We start from the raw sequence: 19,577 nt of genomic DNA, 5'->3' as shown, positions 1-19,577 counted from the left end.
AAAATGTCTTTCTATACCCACTTTATTAACATTAAAAAAAATGTCTATCTATACCTACCATAACATTTCAAAGTAAATTGCATATCTTTTCATTTATTTCATATTGTATGATGACACAGGGATCTTTTAAACTTTTTCCATGTTATTCTAGTTAGTTTTTAAATACTATCTTTAACTTAGTGTGAATTTGGTCTAATTGAGGTAACAAAAATAACCCCTTGCCTGAGCTGCTTCAAAACTTTTTATTTTTTGTAAAGTATGTATTCTGAGAGACCAAGATTATGCCTATTTCTAATATATATTCTCCAAAGCCTAGCTCGTATGAATACTATCATTGCTTCAAGGTTGTTTGTTTCTTTTACTATTTACCCACCCCTAAAATGGACACTTTGTGGTTAACATAGTCCAGTTCAGGTAGAATTTGCTGAAATTGTTGGGAGTTTCCTAGTTTGCTACAAGTAAATTAAAGATTTTAGCTTTTTGATGTAATTTATTATCATAAAAACTCCCGAATCTGATTAGAAATGCTAATTAAAATGAGAACTTCTTTTCAGTCTGGTAAAATACTTTTTCAACTTACCATGGACACTTTCAAACATGTACATATGTGTATACATGAACAACTCCGCCCATGTACCCAGCACCTATTTCAACTCATGACCAATTTTTTTCATCTAATTCAAGAAAATCCAAGATATCATATACTTTAATTATTAAGTAGTGCTAAATAATGTTAGACAAATGTAATATTTTTTCTGTGTAGCTTGTCAAACACTGTTATAATTTTAAAGATTCAGAATTTCAAAATGTGCTTTGATTCGTGAGCTTAAACTTTATAGAATCGCATTTAGCTTGTTTAACTTAGAGTTGATATATAATGAAATTTATTATAAAATGATACTACTATAATTATATCTTGCCACCTGAATTTAAATCTTCCTAAAGGAGGGAATATGAATTTTATAAATAGGACCCTCAATGCATATTCATTCTTTAGTTGATTCAGTAATCAGCTAAAATATTACTACATCATAAAATCATTTCTTACCTTATCTTTATCAACAAATTATTTTTTATCTACTGTTCTTGTACTAGATAATACTTTGTTTTAACTTCTTTACCATTTACTTGATTCTCTTTATATTGTTAATTGAATATTAAAGTTTATTCAATCATCATATATGGAAAGCTTGGGATAAACATTGTGAATCTAAGATGAATAAAAACCAGTTTCAATCTACTTGAAAGAAAAATGTGCAAATACCGTTGTGTTAATTACAACTATAGAGAGAAGCACAGGCTAATTACGAGAGCAAAAAGGAGGGTAATGACCTAGACAGAGGTAGTCAAGAAGGCTTCCTAGAGAAGAAATGTATGAATCCTAATGCCTGGGTAACAGATCCCTGGGTTAGGATGTGAAGAAGAAATGGCATGAGAAAAGGCAGAGAGATGAGAAATGATATGACACGTGTATGTACAGGAGCTTGTAGTACAACTGCCTTAGTCAAGCCAAAGGCAAGTGTGCTGTACAGAACCAAAGGTGTACTTATGGGCTCTTTTCCCAGCAGAAAGCAAGGCGCCCACCTTATAACTAAGTTAATTAAATGTAGGGAAGAAAATATTAGAACTGTTTATGTTTATTTTTTTCTTCTACTTTTTTAACATTTATATTTTTGTAGATGCTTAATATACATGTGCATGTATAATGAATATGGGTATATATGTATAAAGGATGACTGCTCAAATTATTTTTCTCATCCAAAAAGTTTGGAGGCCACTGTTCTTGATCATAAATGGCCTTGTATGACATTCTAAGGAATCTGTACTTCATCCTAGGGTCAGGAGAAGCCTAGGAACATGAACAATGGTAAGCAAGATCTGGTTTGTAAATTAGCCAAGTTACCCTGGTAGTTGTGAGAATGGGTTTGAGGAGAGTAAAATTATCAGAAGCGTGACTGTTTAGGAGGCTGCTGCAATCATTCAGAGGGGAAGTGATAAGGAGCTCAGTGAAACTGTAGAAGTAGATACAGATTTTTAAAAAAGAAGAAAGCGTGAAAACATGCCGGGTGTGGTGATTTATTGGATGTGGTGGTAAGGTAAATAGATACAGAAGGAATCAAGGACAAACCTCAGGCCTTTAGTTTGGGTGATGGGGAGTGTGTTCCCTCCATCAACCAAGAGAGGGCACAGGGAAAGCAGTTTTAGGGCAGCTCTGATGGGTTTATCTTATGACATGTTGCATTTTAACTCTTTGATGGCAGGAATATATTCATTTCTGGAACTTCTGTATCTGTATAGGCCAGAGTATCTCACTGGTTTCTGAGGAATGAACAGGGAAGAGAACATAGGGCTTTCCTTTAACATACTCACAATTTAGGTTGAGGAAAAATGGAAACTTACTGTGAAGTGATGGATAATGTATGTCTCAGAATCCCAGACTGATTCTCTGGGAAGATTGAAGGAGGTTTCTTGGTTACTTTTGTATCCGCTATAATATGTACAGCTCTCAACAAAAAGTACCAATTTATATATATTTTCCTATTGTAATAGGAATTTGTTCACAAAAAAGTTTCATTTTTGTTTGAAAGCTTAAGCAAAATACATGTATATACTATGTTTTATTATCATATTAGCTATAATTTAATAATAGTAAGGTCAAACTAAAAATAATACTAATATTATTATGCATTTGTCATCTATACATTGAGTAATGTGAATATACATTTGAGATAGCCATTGAGGATAAAAGTTTATTGATATTTTGACAATGTTAATAACTTTTTCTTATCCGGGATTTTTTGTGTTTTTTTTTGCCCGCCCTTATACACAATAAACACTGACAATTCCAAATAATTTTTAAAGAAAACTTTTTGTGTAATGCTAAAAGTAACCTTGGCCTTTCTGAAAATATGTGATGCTGATGTGCATTCAAATCTATGTTAACTCTTAATATAAAAAACTTGAGGGTGACTTAGAAATATACAGCAATGTTTATTTTCAAGAAATTTTCTTTTTGTTATTTCCTTGTATGAGATTAATTAAAATTAGATTCTTCTCCTTTTGCAAATGAAATACCATAATATTTTCTCTGTAGTTTTTCAATTTATAAAGATGATAGTATGTTAAACTAAAACTACATTAAAACTTCAAAAGCATACAAAATTACCAAATTTATTGGTTGGTATATTTTTCACTTTGCTATATCTCACACTTTGCATTTTAAACATTGTAATAGTTGATATATTTATTATTTGCTAGTCATTGATTACTTTAACAAAGACATATTTATTTATTTTCATTACATCTCTATTTTCCCATCTTACATTTTGGGGAACTGAACAGAAAGAAAGATTAAATAACTTGCCCATGTCGTGGAGCCACTAACTAGTAGAGCTGAGATTTTTAACTCAGGAAATAAGGATGCAATACACATCTTTCATTACTATGCTGCATTTCTCTCTTCAGTTAACTTCTTAGTAAGTTTTTTTTTTAGCAGGGATGATGGTGAAAAAAAAAATCCAGATATATTTACTGGAAAAGCCTGTTTTTAAGGTGTATACTCCATCTTTGTCTGTTTTACTAATTTGAGACATAACATAGAAGCCAAACATTTGAATAGCAAGATTTCTACCTTTTCTCTATTCAAAAATAAAAGTGAAGTAAAATGACTGTGTTTTCTGGAGTTGGTGGTTTCTCAAGAACTGTCTTAGTAGGTGTCCACTGAAGATATATCTCTTCAACATGCTGAGTTTTAGATCTCCGCTTTGACAGTCTAAAACAGAATAAATTAAAACAATTTCTCCTTTGAGCTGCTATTGGTTTTCTAATCTGAAGAAGATGAGAGTGTCACAGCCCGTTTTAGTTCCCATGTACTACCTGAAAGTCAAAGGTAGGCACTCAGGGCTGTGAGAACTAACTTAATGCACATGAAAAACGGCACAGTGCAATTGCTTTGAAGAGAAAAAAACAGTGAATGTTTAAGAAAATGTGAAAGATTCTTTTTGTTAACCTGGAAGGAAACAGTTCAAAACCTGAAAATGGAATTGCTTTTATAATAAGTATGTTTAATGTAAATTCATTCAGAACACAAAAGTTAGACAGGCATATATTTCTTATTTGATAAAAGAGTAATTTAAAAGCGAATGTATATTATCTAAGGTTTCATAACATTGTACCTTAAGGGGATTAAGATACCTAAAACCTTTGAAGTCTGCAGATTTTACTTTATTTACTCACAAGGATGGAGTTCCTAGTGATTTGTCGCTCTAAGAAAATTGCCCATTAGCATTTGTATTGATTTGCTTTTCACAAAATGAAAGAAACAAATGTAATTCATTAGCACTTTTTTATTGAATCCCTTTTAATATGGAACACGGAGAATTTAGGTCCTTATTAACCTGAAAAATATTTGAAAAAATGCTTTCAAAATTGGAAAACCAAAGAAAGTGAAACTTTTTTCATATTTGCTCCCTGTGATCCAACAGATTCAGACCTGGCTGTTGGGGCAGTTTTTGCTCACCTCTCTTCCAGAAATGTTCTTGCTGTTGTCCCCTTTTATTATGAAGATAATTGCATTTATTAAATTGGTTCTTTATCATTCATTATTCGGGTTCCTGTGAATTATATTGTGCATCTCTCCTAATCTAAATACTACCTACTCTTCAATAATCAGTGAAAGCCTCACTTCTGTGGTCTTTGTGGATGACTGACTTTGCTTTTCTCTCAGTTTCTGTAGCCCTTGTAGCCTGTTTTAGAGGTTTCCCACAGTGGTGCCATGGCACAGAGTGCACCCAAAACAAGCATGATGGGAGAGTAGCAGCTGCACCAGTGGTGCTAAACCTTCTTTTTTTTTTGTACAACCTAACTATTTAAAGGAAAAGAGATTTTATTTAAAACACATGTGTTTATGATTTTTTAAATAAATTATTTACCTAAAAAGAATACACATTACCATATTAAATATTGTGACTTAATACATTATAAAATATACACCCAAATACAAATTCTAAGAAGTTGAGGAGCAAATAAGTAAAAACCACAATTTTAACATTTTCTGGCATTGTCTTGGCTTTTCTTGAGGATCCTAGTCATTACCTACAAGGTGTATACTTGACCTTGATACCTCTTCTCTGTTATCATATGATTTGATATGCTTAAAAAATGAAAACATGTATATATGCATATGTACCATCTCGTTCTAAAAATTATTTCATGCACCTTCCAAAAGTGTAGGAATTGCAATAAGATAAACAATTAAGATGTGAGGAAATGGGTGCTAAGAGAAAAATGAGGGAAGAAAAAATAAAACCAGAGATAAAATACATGTTGTAAAATTCTATATTTTTGCTAGAAGTTGGCAGTAAGTGTAAGTTTTGTATTTCTAATTAGTAGTGCACAGAGAGAAATGTGAGCAAATTCAGGGCTCATGATGTCTGCATAATTCAAAAGAAAAAAGAATGCATACCTGTGGCACAGGAGCCATACATAGTGCAATCACAGCCAGCTCACTGCAAGTGGAGAAAGATCAAACCAAAGTAATCTCCCTATGAGCTGCCTTATGATTTGGCTTGATTCAGGCATAGGTTGAAGAGCAGTGATTTCTACAGATCTGGGATGAGGGGCAAATCAATCAACTGAACAAATTTTTTTTAATTATTTTTTTTCAAATTATAGACATCCTCCAACTGGAAAAAGAAAATCTCCAAATCTGATATTCTGTCAAGCTCTGTTCTTTCTCTTCTCTCCTTGAAAATCCCTTTGCTACTGAGCCATTAATAGCAATGTAATTGTAAAGGGGGTGAGGGTGGGAGTAGCATTGGACCCTGTCAAATAATAAGTGTTTCTCTTTTAATCTGCACCTTTGATGGGTTAACTAGTGCTTCTCAACCCAGATGCAACCCCAGACTAAGCAGTTTAAAGTCTCTCAGATGTGGCTGCTTCCATATTTAGGATTCAGGATTCTTTTTTTTTTTTAACTTCCCTAGGCAATTCTGATGGGCAGCCATTTGAGAACAGCCATATGAAACTCCATTCTTCCATGAATTCTATTGCACTGTTTCTATTCCATGTTTGTATGAAGAATTGTGCATTGAGTCTGGGTGGAGAATAGGTAGATTTAAGGGAAGTTACTGAGTCTGTTATGTGGGTTGAAATGACACAGAACAGGAACAAATTGAGATGCATGATGATTGGAAAGTGTAGGAGTGATATGAAAAAAATCTCTTCTTTCCAAAAATTAAAAAAGATGACTTTGGAAAAAAAAAATAGAGTTGAGAATAGAGGTTGTCATATCTGTCAAAGTTTTAGAATGAAAATCCATTTGGAAACCATTAACTAAGGTAGAGGAATTAATCAGTTGTATGGCCCTAAATCAGCTTTTGTAAATGTAGAAACAGTTACATCTGGGACCTATCCGTTCAGGTCACTGCTGATGAAAGTTGGAGGTTGGAGGGTTGGCAGGGTGAAGGAATTATTCTTTTTGGTCCAATAATCACAGTTAAAGTGCAGGTTGTGTATAAGTATCATTATCATGAGTTTATGTTAATTCCATACAGCCAAGCCTTATGTGTATATAATAGTAAAAGCTAAAAATACACCAACAACAATAAAATCCTAACAGCTTTCTCCATAAGGTAATAAAGAGTGCACTGACAGTAGTTAAATAGGCATATATAAGGCATCCTCTAAAACCCTAGCCTGAAGTTTGTCAAGAAACCAGAACACACTTAATATATAGAATTTCCATAAGTTAACATATACTTTTGGAACTGATCATAATTGTCTTTATTTTTAAAGTATGAGATAAAATATAATGGGTCCAATAGGATGGAAATAAAGAAATGGGGTAAATAAATTAAGCTGAACAAATTTGTAAATTTTAGTACTCACAATTTGGAGCTGTCCTTAAGTAATTCATTGTATTTTATATCTAATGTGACTTCCTTAATGAGTTATTTATAATCTCTAAGAGAGTCCTACCAGATCTTTTACCAAAGATTCCTTCCTGTTTTCTACAAAATTTATACAATTTTCTTAGTTCATAAACATGAAAGTAAATCTCTTAGATGTCAACCAGATTCTATTGTATCACCACATGATTGAGTAGCTCACTAATCTCCTAAATATACCTAGTAGAATAAAAGGAAACCTCTCAGTTCCTTTGTGTTGTGATCTTGTGGACTTGACCAGTTAAGAGAGAGCCTCAGCACTACAAATTAACCTATTATTCACAAAGTAAATATTCATGAAATTCCTACTACCCTTGTGAATTCATTGGCAAAAGCTAGGTCAGTTGCAATCCCTACATACGAAACACCTCAAGTCTATTTCTAAGAAGAGATGCAAAGATGCCGTTTCAGCTCAGTATGATAATAAAGGTGTGTGTAAGATGTAGTGGTATTTGTTAGAAAGAATGGAATAACATTCTGCAGACCTGGCAAAGTTAATAGTAACATAGAAGTAAGAATCACATACAAATTTAAAGTCATTTTTCTCTGATATTTGTGAAGATTGTTGTGAATGTCTTCTTTGAACTCCTGCAAAAATACTTGTCTATCCTATTAGCATGCAGCTCATGCTACACTATTGCAAATTGGTAGTCATTTTTTTCATGCGTTTACCTTGTGCTCCTTAACAAGCTTATGACTTTTCTCACAGTAGCAGCTATGCCTTCCTTATATCTGCTCCCATCCAGTCATTGTACAGCACATCACACTCATTCATTTTTTTCACCAAATACTTACTTTGAGCTTACTATGTATCAGGTACTATTCTAGGTACTAGGGATAAAGTAGTAAATAAAATGAAGTCCCAGCCCTCAAAGAGATTGCATTCCTGTGAGACAAGACAGACACTAAACAAAACACACCAGTAAGTATATAACAGGTTTGACAGTAACAAATGCTATAGAGAAAAATAGGTTTGGTAAGGGGCATAGCATATGGAAAAGGAATAATTTGTATAGTGTAGTCAGGGGAAAGTTCCAGCAAGAAGGGGAATACTTGAACTAAGACAGAGTTGTGCAAAAATCTGGGAAAAGAACATTCCAGACAGAAGGAAAAAATAAGGTAAAGAACCTTTAGACTGAACACTCTTTGATTTGTTTTAGGAAGAGAAAGGTCTGTGTTCCTAGAGTGGGTAAGTCAGGGGGATAGAGGGAGGCTGTCAGGTAAGACAGGGTTGCAGGGTACAGGTAGGTCATGAAGGTCATGGGAAGGGACTCTAATTTTCCTTGGATTAGATTGGAATGATTAGGGAGTTGAGTGGAGGGGAGAGAAATGATCCTATTTACTTTTTTTTTTTTTTTTTCCCCCCTCCCCCTCCTATTTACTTTTTAAAAGAGTAACAATAAAGTATATTTTTAAAAGTATAACAAAAAAGAGTATAATAAAGTAATTATATAATAAAGTATAGTAAAATAAAAACATGGAGAAAACCCTCCTGAGGAAAGGGGAGTGCTGAGGAAAAAGGGGAAGCAGGGTAGTAGGTTGGTGGCTGTTGCAATACAGGCAGCGGTGGCTGGGACTACATTATTACTAGAGTGTGAGAGGTGGTTAGATGATGGACATGATTTCAAAGTAGAATAGAAACAGCTGAAACTACTTAGTAATAGATTGACTATGAAAGTATTTGGTGATGGATAGATGCAAACGGTGAGAAAAAGTGATCAAGGATAATACAAGGTTTTTAGCCCAAGAAACAAAGGGTGGAGGTACCACCCATCAGACCATCATCGCATGGGGGTTACTGTGTGGGGGACGGCAAGAGAAGCACGTTTCAGAGAGACATCCCCAAATTGGCTGTTGTTTTCCAGGAAGCCTCTTCTAAGTACAAGCAGAGATACAAAGTAGGCAGTTGGGTATGTGTCTAGTGTTTGTAGAAGAGATCTGGGCTTGGGATAAAATGCTTAATATTCATGCAGATATGCTTACTTGTGTTGATTGACTCATTCTTTTCAGTAATGAAAACATGTTAACCAATAATTTTACATGATTCTAAAAAATCAAAGAAGCCCTGGAAAGATATATATTTGAAAATGATATCTCTGCTCTGCTTCAAATAATTGTGTATCTGACTTAACCACTGCTGAAAACAGCGCTATTTGGAATCTTTCCCCAAATAGATAAAATACTTCAGACTATATTTCATTTGAAATGGAATCCCAAAACTTACTGATAAATGGCTTTATTATACTAATTGCTTTTTCTTTATTTCCATAATCTTTCACTGTGCCAGAGGGAAATTATATTGGTCTTAAAGGATTTGTTCTTCAGATGGCCACATAGGTTACAACACAAAAACTCACTTAGTTGGTGGTGAATTTATTATTTAATGATTTGTCCCCAGTGTCTCTCTGGTGGCTATATTTAAAATCATTGGTCTATAATTGCTACCCTTTATGCATATTCATGTACATATAATATATTTAACTTATAGTCTTTAGAAACATTTTTCATTCAAATATTCAAAAAGCACTATTATTTAAAGACTCTATGATAGCATAGAGCCATTATTCAAGTATTCTTAAGCTGATTTGTACAATGAAAGTTTGAAAATAATGTAAGGGGTTTGTAGTTGACATTTAGGAAACTACTACCTCTGAAGGAATAATTGGATGCTGACATTTTTAAGGTTTTATATATTTTGAATGACCTTACTCTTAAAACAGCCTTGATGTAGTTGAAATGCCTTCTGTTTCTTTCCATTCTCTCTACTTTGAGATTTCATTTAGTAGATTATCTCCAGCAGCATTTTCTTTATATTTAGAGGATTCAGACACAGATATAGATAGGTGTGAAGAGAGAAATTATTGTTCAAAATAATTTGGTTTCATATCAAGATTGCAAATTCATGGGAGATAATATTTATTGAGTTGAAATGAGTAGGATAATGAAGAGAAAAATAAGGGATGTGAAAGGTACATTTCAAAAATACTGTAAAAAATTTGACTAGGCTCTTTCATATTGTTTTAATATCTTTCTTACTATTTGTAGTAGTAAGTTATCCTGAAGAATACTTAATACTCTAGCATACCCAGGATGATAATTCCCAAAATATTGATGCAATGTAATCCTAATACATATATCAATGTATTTTGTGTATGTGTGTATTTTTTTTTCTTTCTTTCTCATCCATAGAAAATGATACCATCTACTGGACAGACATGGGCTTCAATAAAATTAGCCGAGCTAAAAGAGATCAGACCTGGAAAGAAGATATCATTCCCAATGGCTTGGGAAGAGTGGAGGGGATAGCTGTTGACTGGATTGCCGGTATAATCCTTGGCTTTTTCTGTTTTCATTTCATGCCAGTTTTGTTAGGGGCTCAATCTACTTCATAAAAATTCTGTTTCTGACTCATAACAATTTTTTTTTGTACCTCTCGCCACAGGGGTAAATAGCCTCTTTTGCTTTGGGTTTCACTCTTTCTAATGCTTTGAGCCTTTGGATAAGTGTTTTTATGTAGACGTAGATTATGTAGTGTTAACTTTGCCCAAATCTCCTGAGAGCTCTGTGAGACTGGTAAACAAAAGTATTAGAAGTTCACTTTTGCCTGAAGTCAGTAGAAAGTTAAAATAGATCCCTTCTTCAGGTGACAGGAGTTTTAACTTATTTTTCACATGTAAATGTATCATTATATAGTATAAATCACAGATGTGTATGATGGGGAAGTATTTGCATATTTGTTTATTTACAGCTCTCTGGGAAATGCACACCTTAAAAATATGTTTTTAAAAAGTAACAGTTTCTTGGTAGTTATGTGAATGCTCAGGAAGTTGATTTTATCCGTAAGTAATAAAAATTTCTTTCTCACAACTATATAGTAAACGTGTGTATGTCTCCTAGGTAACATATATTGGACAGATCATGGTTTCAACTTAATTGAAGTTGCGAGACTCAATGGCTCTTTCCGTTATGTGATTATTTCCCAAGGCCTGGATCAACCAAGATCTATAGCTGTGCACCCAGAGAAAGGGTAATTTTAAGATTTACATTTATCTTTTGAGTTTTAAGTGACCTTGCCTTTTAGTGAGTTTTCGTAAGATCCATTAAAAACAATCTAGTCATTCATATTAAGATTCACTGTTAGTTATAATTTCTGAAACAAAACTCGAAAATGTCTTACCTAAGCAGAAGAAAAAGTTGATTTTTTACTTTGTCATATATATTTCAGTACATATTAATTTGCACATATTTGTCTTTTTGTATATTTTAGGTCACATTGATAATGCAGTTCTTTAATGTATATGTAAATTGTAATGAGTATACCATACTTCTACAGTCTCAGTTTCAAGTTTTATGCTAGAACTGTTTATATAATAGGTGCTTAGTTATTTGCCTTGTGAGTGAAATAACCATTTGACAGCCAACCCCATTCTCCAGTGTGTCTAAAACTTTGGCTCCCACTGACGTGTCTGTGATTTCCAGACCCAGGCTTTGTCTTTTTTCCTCCTAGAGTTCCAGATAAGTATGTCTACTTCTTTTCTTGACATTTCCATTCTCCATTTGTATTTTTCATGGGCAAAAATAAAACTGTATATATCTAAAATTGAAATGAATCCTGTCTGTCACCAAGTTCCACTGATTTTTTTCTTCTAAAAATTATCTATCTTCATCGCCTCCTAATTAAATCTGTGCTTACCTTTAATAACTTAATAACTTCACTGCAATACCTCCTCACTGATCTCCTAACCTCATCAAAGATGGGAATGACTTAATATAAATCTTACTTAAAACCTTTCCAGGGATTCCCATGAACTTTCATGTAAACTCTGAAATTTCTGTTGTGATTCTTCTTAATCAGGCCCTATGTAAATTTTCAGTCTCAGACTTCTGCTACTGCCTCTTAGGCATCTCAGTCAGTCTCTGTTGGACTTGTTAGTTTTAAAAATATTTAAAAGATTTTCCTATTCTATTCCACTCTCAACCTTTGAACAATCTCTTCCCTTTATTTGAAATGTTCTCCTTCTACTTTTACCCTGCTAAATTATTTTTTTTAGTCTTCCCTGGCTTTGCAAATAGATTAGATTGTTCTGTTATGTAACACCAAAACAGCCAGTACTTAATTTTTATAAATTCCATGCACTAATATTTGCTTATTTATTTATATTTATTTGGTTAGTAGCTCTATTTTTCAATGAACTGTAGAATGGCTCCATTCTTCTCTCTAACTCTATGAAGAAATGAACCATATGTGTTTAGTTTGTTTCTCTATCTCCAGGACTTGGTATGGTATCTGATAAAGAATAAGTTGACTGATAACTACTTTTTTCTTGAATAATAATATAGAAATAGTCCTGCTATAAAACTCTGTTAGTCCCCACTACTGTGTTTCTTGCATTGCTAATATGACTTGACTTCAGAGTTGTGTTCTGTTGTTTTAAAGAGTAGATATTGTTTTTATGATAATAGAAGAAACTCTGGTGTCTCTGGAATAGAAGAAAAGTGAATGGTAACCACTCAACCAACTATTAGATAAACAAATATAAGGAACACTGATTTAGGAAGAAGTTAATTTATGTGAAACATCAAATCAAATCTCATGAAAACCTACAAACTTTACTACTATTTATTTGTTGTACGTTGTATATACTTTTTCCAATATCATTACCTGTTTTACTTGATGAATGCTTTAGAATTTAGTCATACTATTAATACCATGAAAAAAGAACAAGGAACGTTTATGTAGGAGGAAGAAATAATGCCAAAAATATTTGTCACACTTCAAGCTAAAGCTAGCATTGCAGTATAAACATTTAAAAAGCTACATTTGTTAGGAATGCTCTTGGATGCAAATAATATAATCAAACTAGAATGCACTGAGTCTATAGCAGTTTCTTTTTCTATATTTTTCAACTGCTATCTTTACTAGGTTGTATTTTGCCTTACTCTTGAAGTTATGGATCCATTGTTACATTAATATATGATCAGGGAAAGTTTACACTCAAGGAAGGAGCAGGGGATAGGACAGAACATCTTTCCTTGCTAGGCTATATTGTTATATTTGGAAGAGAAAGGTTGTAATCCCTGTCTTTTCCCTCTTAGCCAGAAATAGGTTACATGCTCACCCTTATATCAGTCAATAGCCAAAGGGACAAGATTATCTTGACATATTTTGACATGAGTTTCATTGTCTGAGCTACAGTTAGGTCCCAGACAAAACATTATACACTGGATATCTGAACAAACTCAGTTTCTATTAGTAGGGAAGATATCGAGGGAGGGGATTTCAAGGAGACAATGTGAGCAAGAAGAAAACCAGCTTTCTCAATCCTTCTAATTCAGTAGTCATCCCAGCTCACTCTCCCCCCTTAGCTCTTTTTCCCTTTGACGTCTTTGAGGGAGTTCCTCAGGGCTCAATGCTTGATGTTATTCTCTTTTTTATTAGATAGTCTCATCTGCTTAAACGTTATTGACTTTAAAATGTTTATACCCAGGCCAGACCTCACTCCAAAACTCTTGACTTTTATGTACTGCTTGTTCAACATTTTAATTCCTGTATCTGTGGCAGACTTCATTACCCAAGAGTATTCCAACAATATTTGTCATCCCACATGCTCCTCTTAAAATGAGATGTTGACTCTTTACCAAAGAAAGAAGTGGAGCATCTTTTCCATACATTTGAAAGGATATCATGTAACTTAAGAGGCTCTATCATAAAAGAAGATAAAATAGCTTGGTTCTCTTGAGATGCTCTTAGAAGCTAGATGCTCTGTTATGAGGAAGCCAAGCAGCCCTATAAAGAGGTCACATAGACGTGTTCCAGCCAACAACCCTAACCAAGGTCTCAGCTGACAGACAGCACCGATTGCTAGACATGTTGAGTGAGGGAACCTTTGCATGATAGCAGACACCAGCTGTAAGGTCACTCCAGCTTTGGTGTCACCAAAGAGATGAGTTGTTTCTGCCAAGCTCTGACCAAATTACAAATTCAAGAGCAAATAAATTATTGTTTTTTTAAAGCTTATATGTGGAGCAGTTTATTAAACAGCAACAGATAACTGGAATAAATCTTAACCTTAACATCCAAAACTAAACTGAATCTTTCTCTGCAGTTACATTCTCCAAAGATTGATGTCAGTTCTATTGTTTCAGTTGCTTAGGCCAAAACACTTGGCATCATCATTGGTGTCTCCTACACATATCCTATATCCAGTACCCAGGAATTCTGTTACCTTTGGCTCCAAAATACATTCATACTTCTCACAATTTTCACTGCTACCACACTAACCTGTCTCATTATCACTCTTGCCAGTATTTCTGGACTGTGAGTCATCATCTTCTATCTTTTCACTCTTACACTCTCCTCTTCATGTAGTGGCCTAATAATGATCCTTCTGGAATGTAAATAGCTGTCACTTCTTTATTCAAAATTCACCAGCAGGTCCCCTTTCACTCTACATAAAAGCTCACAACAAACCTAGAGTAGTTTTATTTCCTCCATTTAACAGATAAGAAAAGTGAGTCAGCAATTTTAAATTTATTACTCTGTCATGAAGTTGATGTATGGTAGAGTTAGGTTTTTCTAAACTCCAAAGGTTGTACTGCATTATGTGTGTATGTAGTACATGTTATATGTACACTATACAGTGTTGAGCATTAGAGAAATTAATAACCCAAAGCATCAAGCATATAAGAAAATGATTTTAACTGTTTCAGGATGAGATTATAAGGAAAATGTAAAGGTTTGAACCACTGTAAGTGAAAGAATAAACAATAATGAGAAAATCCTGGAAAAAAATTAGGAGAGGAAGTTTATTTGGTTAATTGCATAACTGTGGATAGTTATTCTAATGATAGGAACAAATATAATTTTAATGTTATGAAATCTCATAAATGCATAGGAAATAGGTTTGGTTCTAGTAAAGAACTCCTTCCCTTCATTTATGTAGTAAGTCCAACACTTCATTCGTGTGGTAGAACCACTTGTATCTGGCCTATTATAGATTCATGCAACCTAAGAGGCCTCTTGATGCTACTCGTCAATCTGTAGTATTCTTTCTCATTTCTTATTGAAACCTGGCATCCACTCCCCAGTTGTTATTTCTGACCTCCTTTTCCTTAAGAATCTTTCATATCTCTACAGCTAACTTATCATATAACTGTATCTACTTCTAAGATGATTGAAATCATCGTGCAAAGGAACACACATATAATCCACTTTTTGTCAGTTGACTGAATGAACAATTACTGAGTGCTACACACAATGAACCAAGTTGTGTCAGGATGTATCCATCTCTTCCTCAGCCTTCAGTTCAGTACATCTTGACAAAATAGGACTACTTACCATGTGAGACACTGGTGGGCATTGTGAAGTATGATGGTATAAATAAGATGTTCACAATGAGTTTTGTTTAAACTTTCAGTTTAAACAAGTACAAAATTTCCTTTAAAAGAATACTGTAAACTAAGACTTATTTTCAAATATAAAAAGACCAGATTTATTTAACTCAGGCTTAAATCTCATATCTAAATCTCATATTAAAGTGATGGTTTCCATAGACCATTATAAAAGTATGTAGAATTTTAAGAAAACAAGAAATAGCATATAGTTAGAGTAGATAGAATAAGTAATAGTGAGACAGGGACCGTGGGTGTAGTCAGAGTAGGGTGAGGGCCTCTGGAAAAAGACCCCTACCAAAACTCCATATTAAGCAATTAAGCAAAGACATAGTCACATTAATTCTCTAAAGTAAAATATCAAACTAGGAATATAAGCATTCTTCAGTGAAGATTAGTTACAACTAAAAAGCTGGGAATAACCTGGTCTAGAATGTTTGAACATCCCCCAGATAAGAAAATACCTCAGCATAGCCCATGTCTTGTTTGTGTCAATTAAATGAGGCTATTGTAAAATTTACTTTAGCCTGCTAAAAGGCCCAGCTTAGCTTTAACTTTACCCAGGTGCTGCTTTTCCTCCTCCAGCCCTAATCAAGTCAATAACTCAGCTCACCTTGAAAGCAAGACAAGCAGCCTTGACTGATATACTCCCAAACCAAGAAACTGCTACTCTGAGAAAGGATCAAAGCAGTAAATTTTTTATGTTAACTCTGCAAAATAGTCTGGAAAACTGACAAGAAACTTAGTGTCTCTTTAAAGACAAACATTTAGAGACCGTTTGGTAACCGCCTATAAATCCCCCAGACAACGCACCACATGGACTCTCTTGTCCCCTCCTGACTCATGCCAGGAGCTCTGTCTGTCCTCTCACTCTCTCTCTCTCTCTCTCTCAATAAAAGTCTCCCTGGCTCTCCTACCTTGACTGTTGGCTAAGTTCATTCTTCGACTCTGCAAGCAAGAACCCCGGCATCAATAGCAGCAATGGTGGTGATTAGCAGAAACATTATGGGGAAGACTTGAAGGAGAAGGTTTCTGAGATGGAGTGGGAATGTATGTGGGAATGTGTGGAGAAGAAATATAATAATCAGATGTGGTGGGGGCAAAGCTAAGGGGTCATTGGCAAGAGTATAAATACAATTATACTTCTAAGACAGTACTATAAGATGACAGGGTTCCCCACATTTTAAAGAAATTACGGCGAAGGTATCTTCTCTAGGTTACTTAGTAAAACTCTCAGTAGGTCCTGGACCCTTTCTTCCTCTGGCCCCACACAACCCACTAAACAGAGGTCAGAAGTGTGAGGAAAGTTTATTGAATTTCTAGCATTCTCCATCTTTAAATTAGGGAATTTTTAGAAATGGTTATTTATCACCCTAGGGAGTGTTATGGAGGAAGGGAGAGGGTTCTTTCCCTGCTCTTAAGCCAAGTAATGGAGAGAGCTAGAGGCAAATACGTATGGAGGAAACTAAAGTAAACAGAAAAGAACAGGAAATGAAAAAATAATGTGTCACTTTATCAGTGCAAGTCCTCAGGCCTGCAGGAGTCAGGTCAAGTTTGGAGAGGAGAAGAATCTTAAAATAGGCAAGATATTTAAGTTTGGATTTAAAAGAAATCTATTGTTTTATGCCTGGAAATTAATCTTAGCAATGTGAAGTCATGGACTCTTCCTGAGACAGCATATTCTGGAGGAAAGATACTCAGCAGTGCATAAATGGAATCCGGAGTTGGATATTCCACTTATTCCAACAGAGTTCGGTGACCATGTAGTGGATGAAATTAACCAAGAGCAGATACAGAAAAAAAGAAGTCTATGGACAAAAGTGAAGAATGTTTACATTTAGGGGTTCTAATTATTAAGACAAAGAGAAAACAGTAATGTCAGACAGAGAGAATGAGAAACAGTCATTTTAAGCCCAAAACATTTTACCAATGACTTATTTCTCTGAATTTTTAATTCTCAACTTCTTAGAATAGAGACCTATACCCATTGTCTTTTCACTGAACTTCTGAAATGGGCTTCAGCTTCTGTTCCTGCCAGAAGTTTATAAATTTATCCAGAGATGTCCTTTTTTTTCTGGTTACACACCATTTGCTTCTCCTTGACATTTTTCTCCATGTGATTATCCAGTCAAGAATTTATTTTTTCTGTTACCTTCTCAAACTGTGAATTTTCTTATTCTCTTTGACCCCCTCCATACATCTCCTCTGGCACTGCATATCTCCTCTGAACATCTTTCTCCCCATTTAAGGCTTTGTATGCCATTCTCTATCTTGCTATATTTCATCCTATAAACTTATTTTTGTCTTTTTTACTTACTCACTGCACTACATCCCAAATCTCATCTCCATCCCTTTACTTATTTCCACTTTCCTTTAGAAATTATTTATTTGAACGTCCCACTGTCCCTGAAACTTAACTTCTCTTCCTCTCTCTTGTCCATTAAACCCTCTACTTACTGTGGTATCTCTTTTTGTGGGGTCACAGTTCTTTTGTCCTGACAGTTGAAACTTCAATTAGGTTTTCTGCAGGTTTTCATCACCTATTTTCACCTGTCACTAAATCCTGCCATTTCTTTTCTCCATGTGTCTCTTAGATTTCCCATTTTTCCACATTGCAACTGTGAGCTCAGTACTAACTTAGCTGGAAGATCTAGTAAATATTTTTGATTTCTTAATTTTGAGCCCCTAAAATAAGATTTACATTTCATCCCACAAAAACAAGAAATATGTGTTCTTTATGTTGGAATATTTAAAATATTATTTACCTCTGGACCCTCCATTCTTCTTAAAATATTTCTTAAATATTAAGTCACATGGATACATATGTTTCAGGATTCGTAGTTAAGAATTGCTATACCTTTTTAAATGTTAAGCTTATTTTCAGGAAATATTTATTATTACTTGGAAATATTAGTGATATGTGTCTCTCTATATGTTACCCACATGTTTACTGACTTGAGTTCAGAGGGAGAAAAAGGCTTAAAAATGACCAATCTACGTGCAACTTATTCAAGCATGGATTTCCAAGTAATATTAAATAGACATTTAAGTGTCAAAATTCATATCATAGAAATAAAGTACAGGATTTTAACATTCTGCTTGAAGTTAAAACATGGAAGGTGGTACTGCCAAGGGAAAAGGTGAATCATAATGGAGTAAATTAGCTGAATCCAAGATATAAATGTGCCCTGAAAATTGGGCATGAAGCCTGTTTTTAAAGAATGGAAACAAGGTCTTTTAAAATGTAGCCAAATGCAAAATAGAAAGCATGTATGAATTCAGTTCAGTCTGAAAAATCAGTTTCTCTTCTCCATTGACTTGCTTTGGTGAAGCATCTCTTCTTTTAAAAATATTTAAATGTAATGAATTTCTTTATGCTAAAAAGTAGTTTTCTACTTACACTTCTTGAACTTATACTGAAAAAGTTGATTAACCTCTCAGGATACATGATCTCTAAATGAAACACATTTGTATTTACTCTGTGATTTTTTTTTTAATCATTTTAGGCATCGAGATGCACACTGCTTCTTAGTTTAGCTTTAAATTTCTGTGACCATAAATAATTTGCTGAGAGCATTTCTTCCCATGGTAGAGATTCACCTTGACACGGGATCTTAGTCTTTGGTGAATACATATTGTCAAATGGTCTCTGATTCCATATATATATATATATATATATGCATGCTTTTTAATATGCTCAACAGTTTATAGAAGATATTGAATGACAATTTAACATCTGTTGAGATATAAAGAGTATGGCATAGTTTAACACCATCTCCTAGAGTATGCTTTGCATCTGAAGGCAAGGTGACACATTTAAAAAACAAATGGAATTAAATTTGATTTGCATAAAAATAATGGTAGAATCAGGGTGCTAGTACATAATATTAAGATACCATGATGTCAGGTGACTCAGAGATACCACAATCAGGCCCCAGTGCACAGACAGCTTTCTCTGCGTTGTAGAGAAGTATATAAACAAAGTATAACAAAAATGAAAGAAAGGTATTACACTATTTTCCATTAGGAAATTTTCTCACAATTTCTACTGTTCAACACCCTTCTTTTAAAGGTAGTTTAGACTTACTCACCTACTCTTTTACCATACACTTCCTCCTCATTCCTTAGCCTTTAAACATGAATCTTGGATGCCCTAGGCTATTAGTCCAGCCACGTGGCTGGTGGAGGAGAAGGAGAGACAAGAGAGGTCATGTCACCTCCCAGTGCAAGAGGGAACCC

The 19,577-nt window shown here is 34.2% G+C and overlaps 1 protein-coding gene across 6 annotated transcripts in view; it reads left to right on the top strand.

Annotated features, from left to right (window-relative positions):
* The window catches only part of LRP1B (LDL receptor related protein 1B), a 1,876,014-nt gene that overhangs the window by 1,390,068 nt on the left and 466,369 nt on the right, over positions 1-19,577 (top strand). For all 6 annotated transcript variants that reach the window (XM_073241389.1, XM_073241391.1, XM_073241392.1 and 3 more), the window contains exons 36-37: positions 10,137-10,271; positions 10,845-10,974. In XM_073241389.1, the coding sequence (XP_073097490.1) occupies positions 10,137-10,271; positions 10,845-10,974 (265 nt within the window). The remainder of the gene's footprint in view (positions 1-10,136; positions 10,272-10,844; positions 10,975-19,577) is intronic.

The sequence above is a fragment of the Manis javanica genome, chromosome 7 (genome assembly GCF_040802235.1).
Source record: "Manis javanica isolate MJ-LG chromosome 7, MJ_LKY, whole genome shotgun sequence".
NCBI classification, from domain to species: Eukaryota; Metazoa; Chordata; class Mammalia; order Pholidota; family Manidae; genus Manis; species Manis javanica.
The sequence above is the reverse complement of the archived record's forward strand: the minus strand, read 5'-3'. Positions and strand labels throughout refer to the sequence as shown.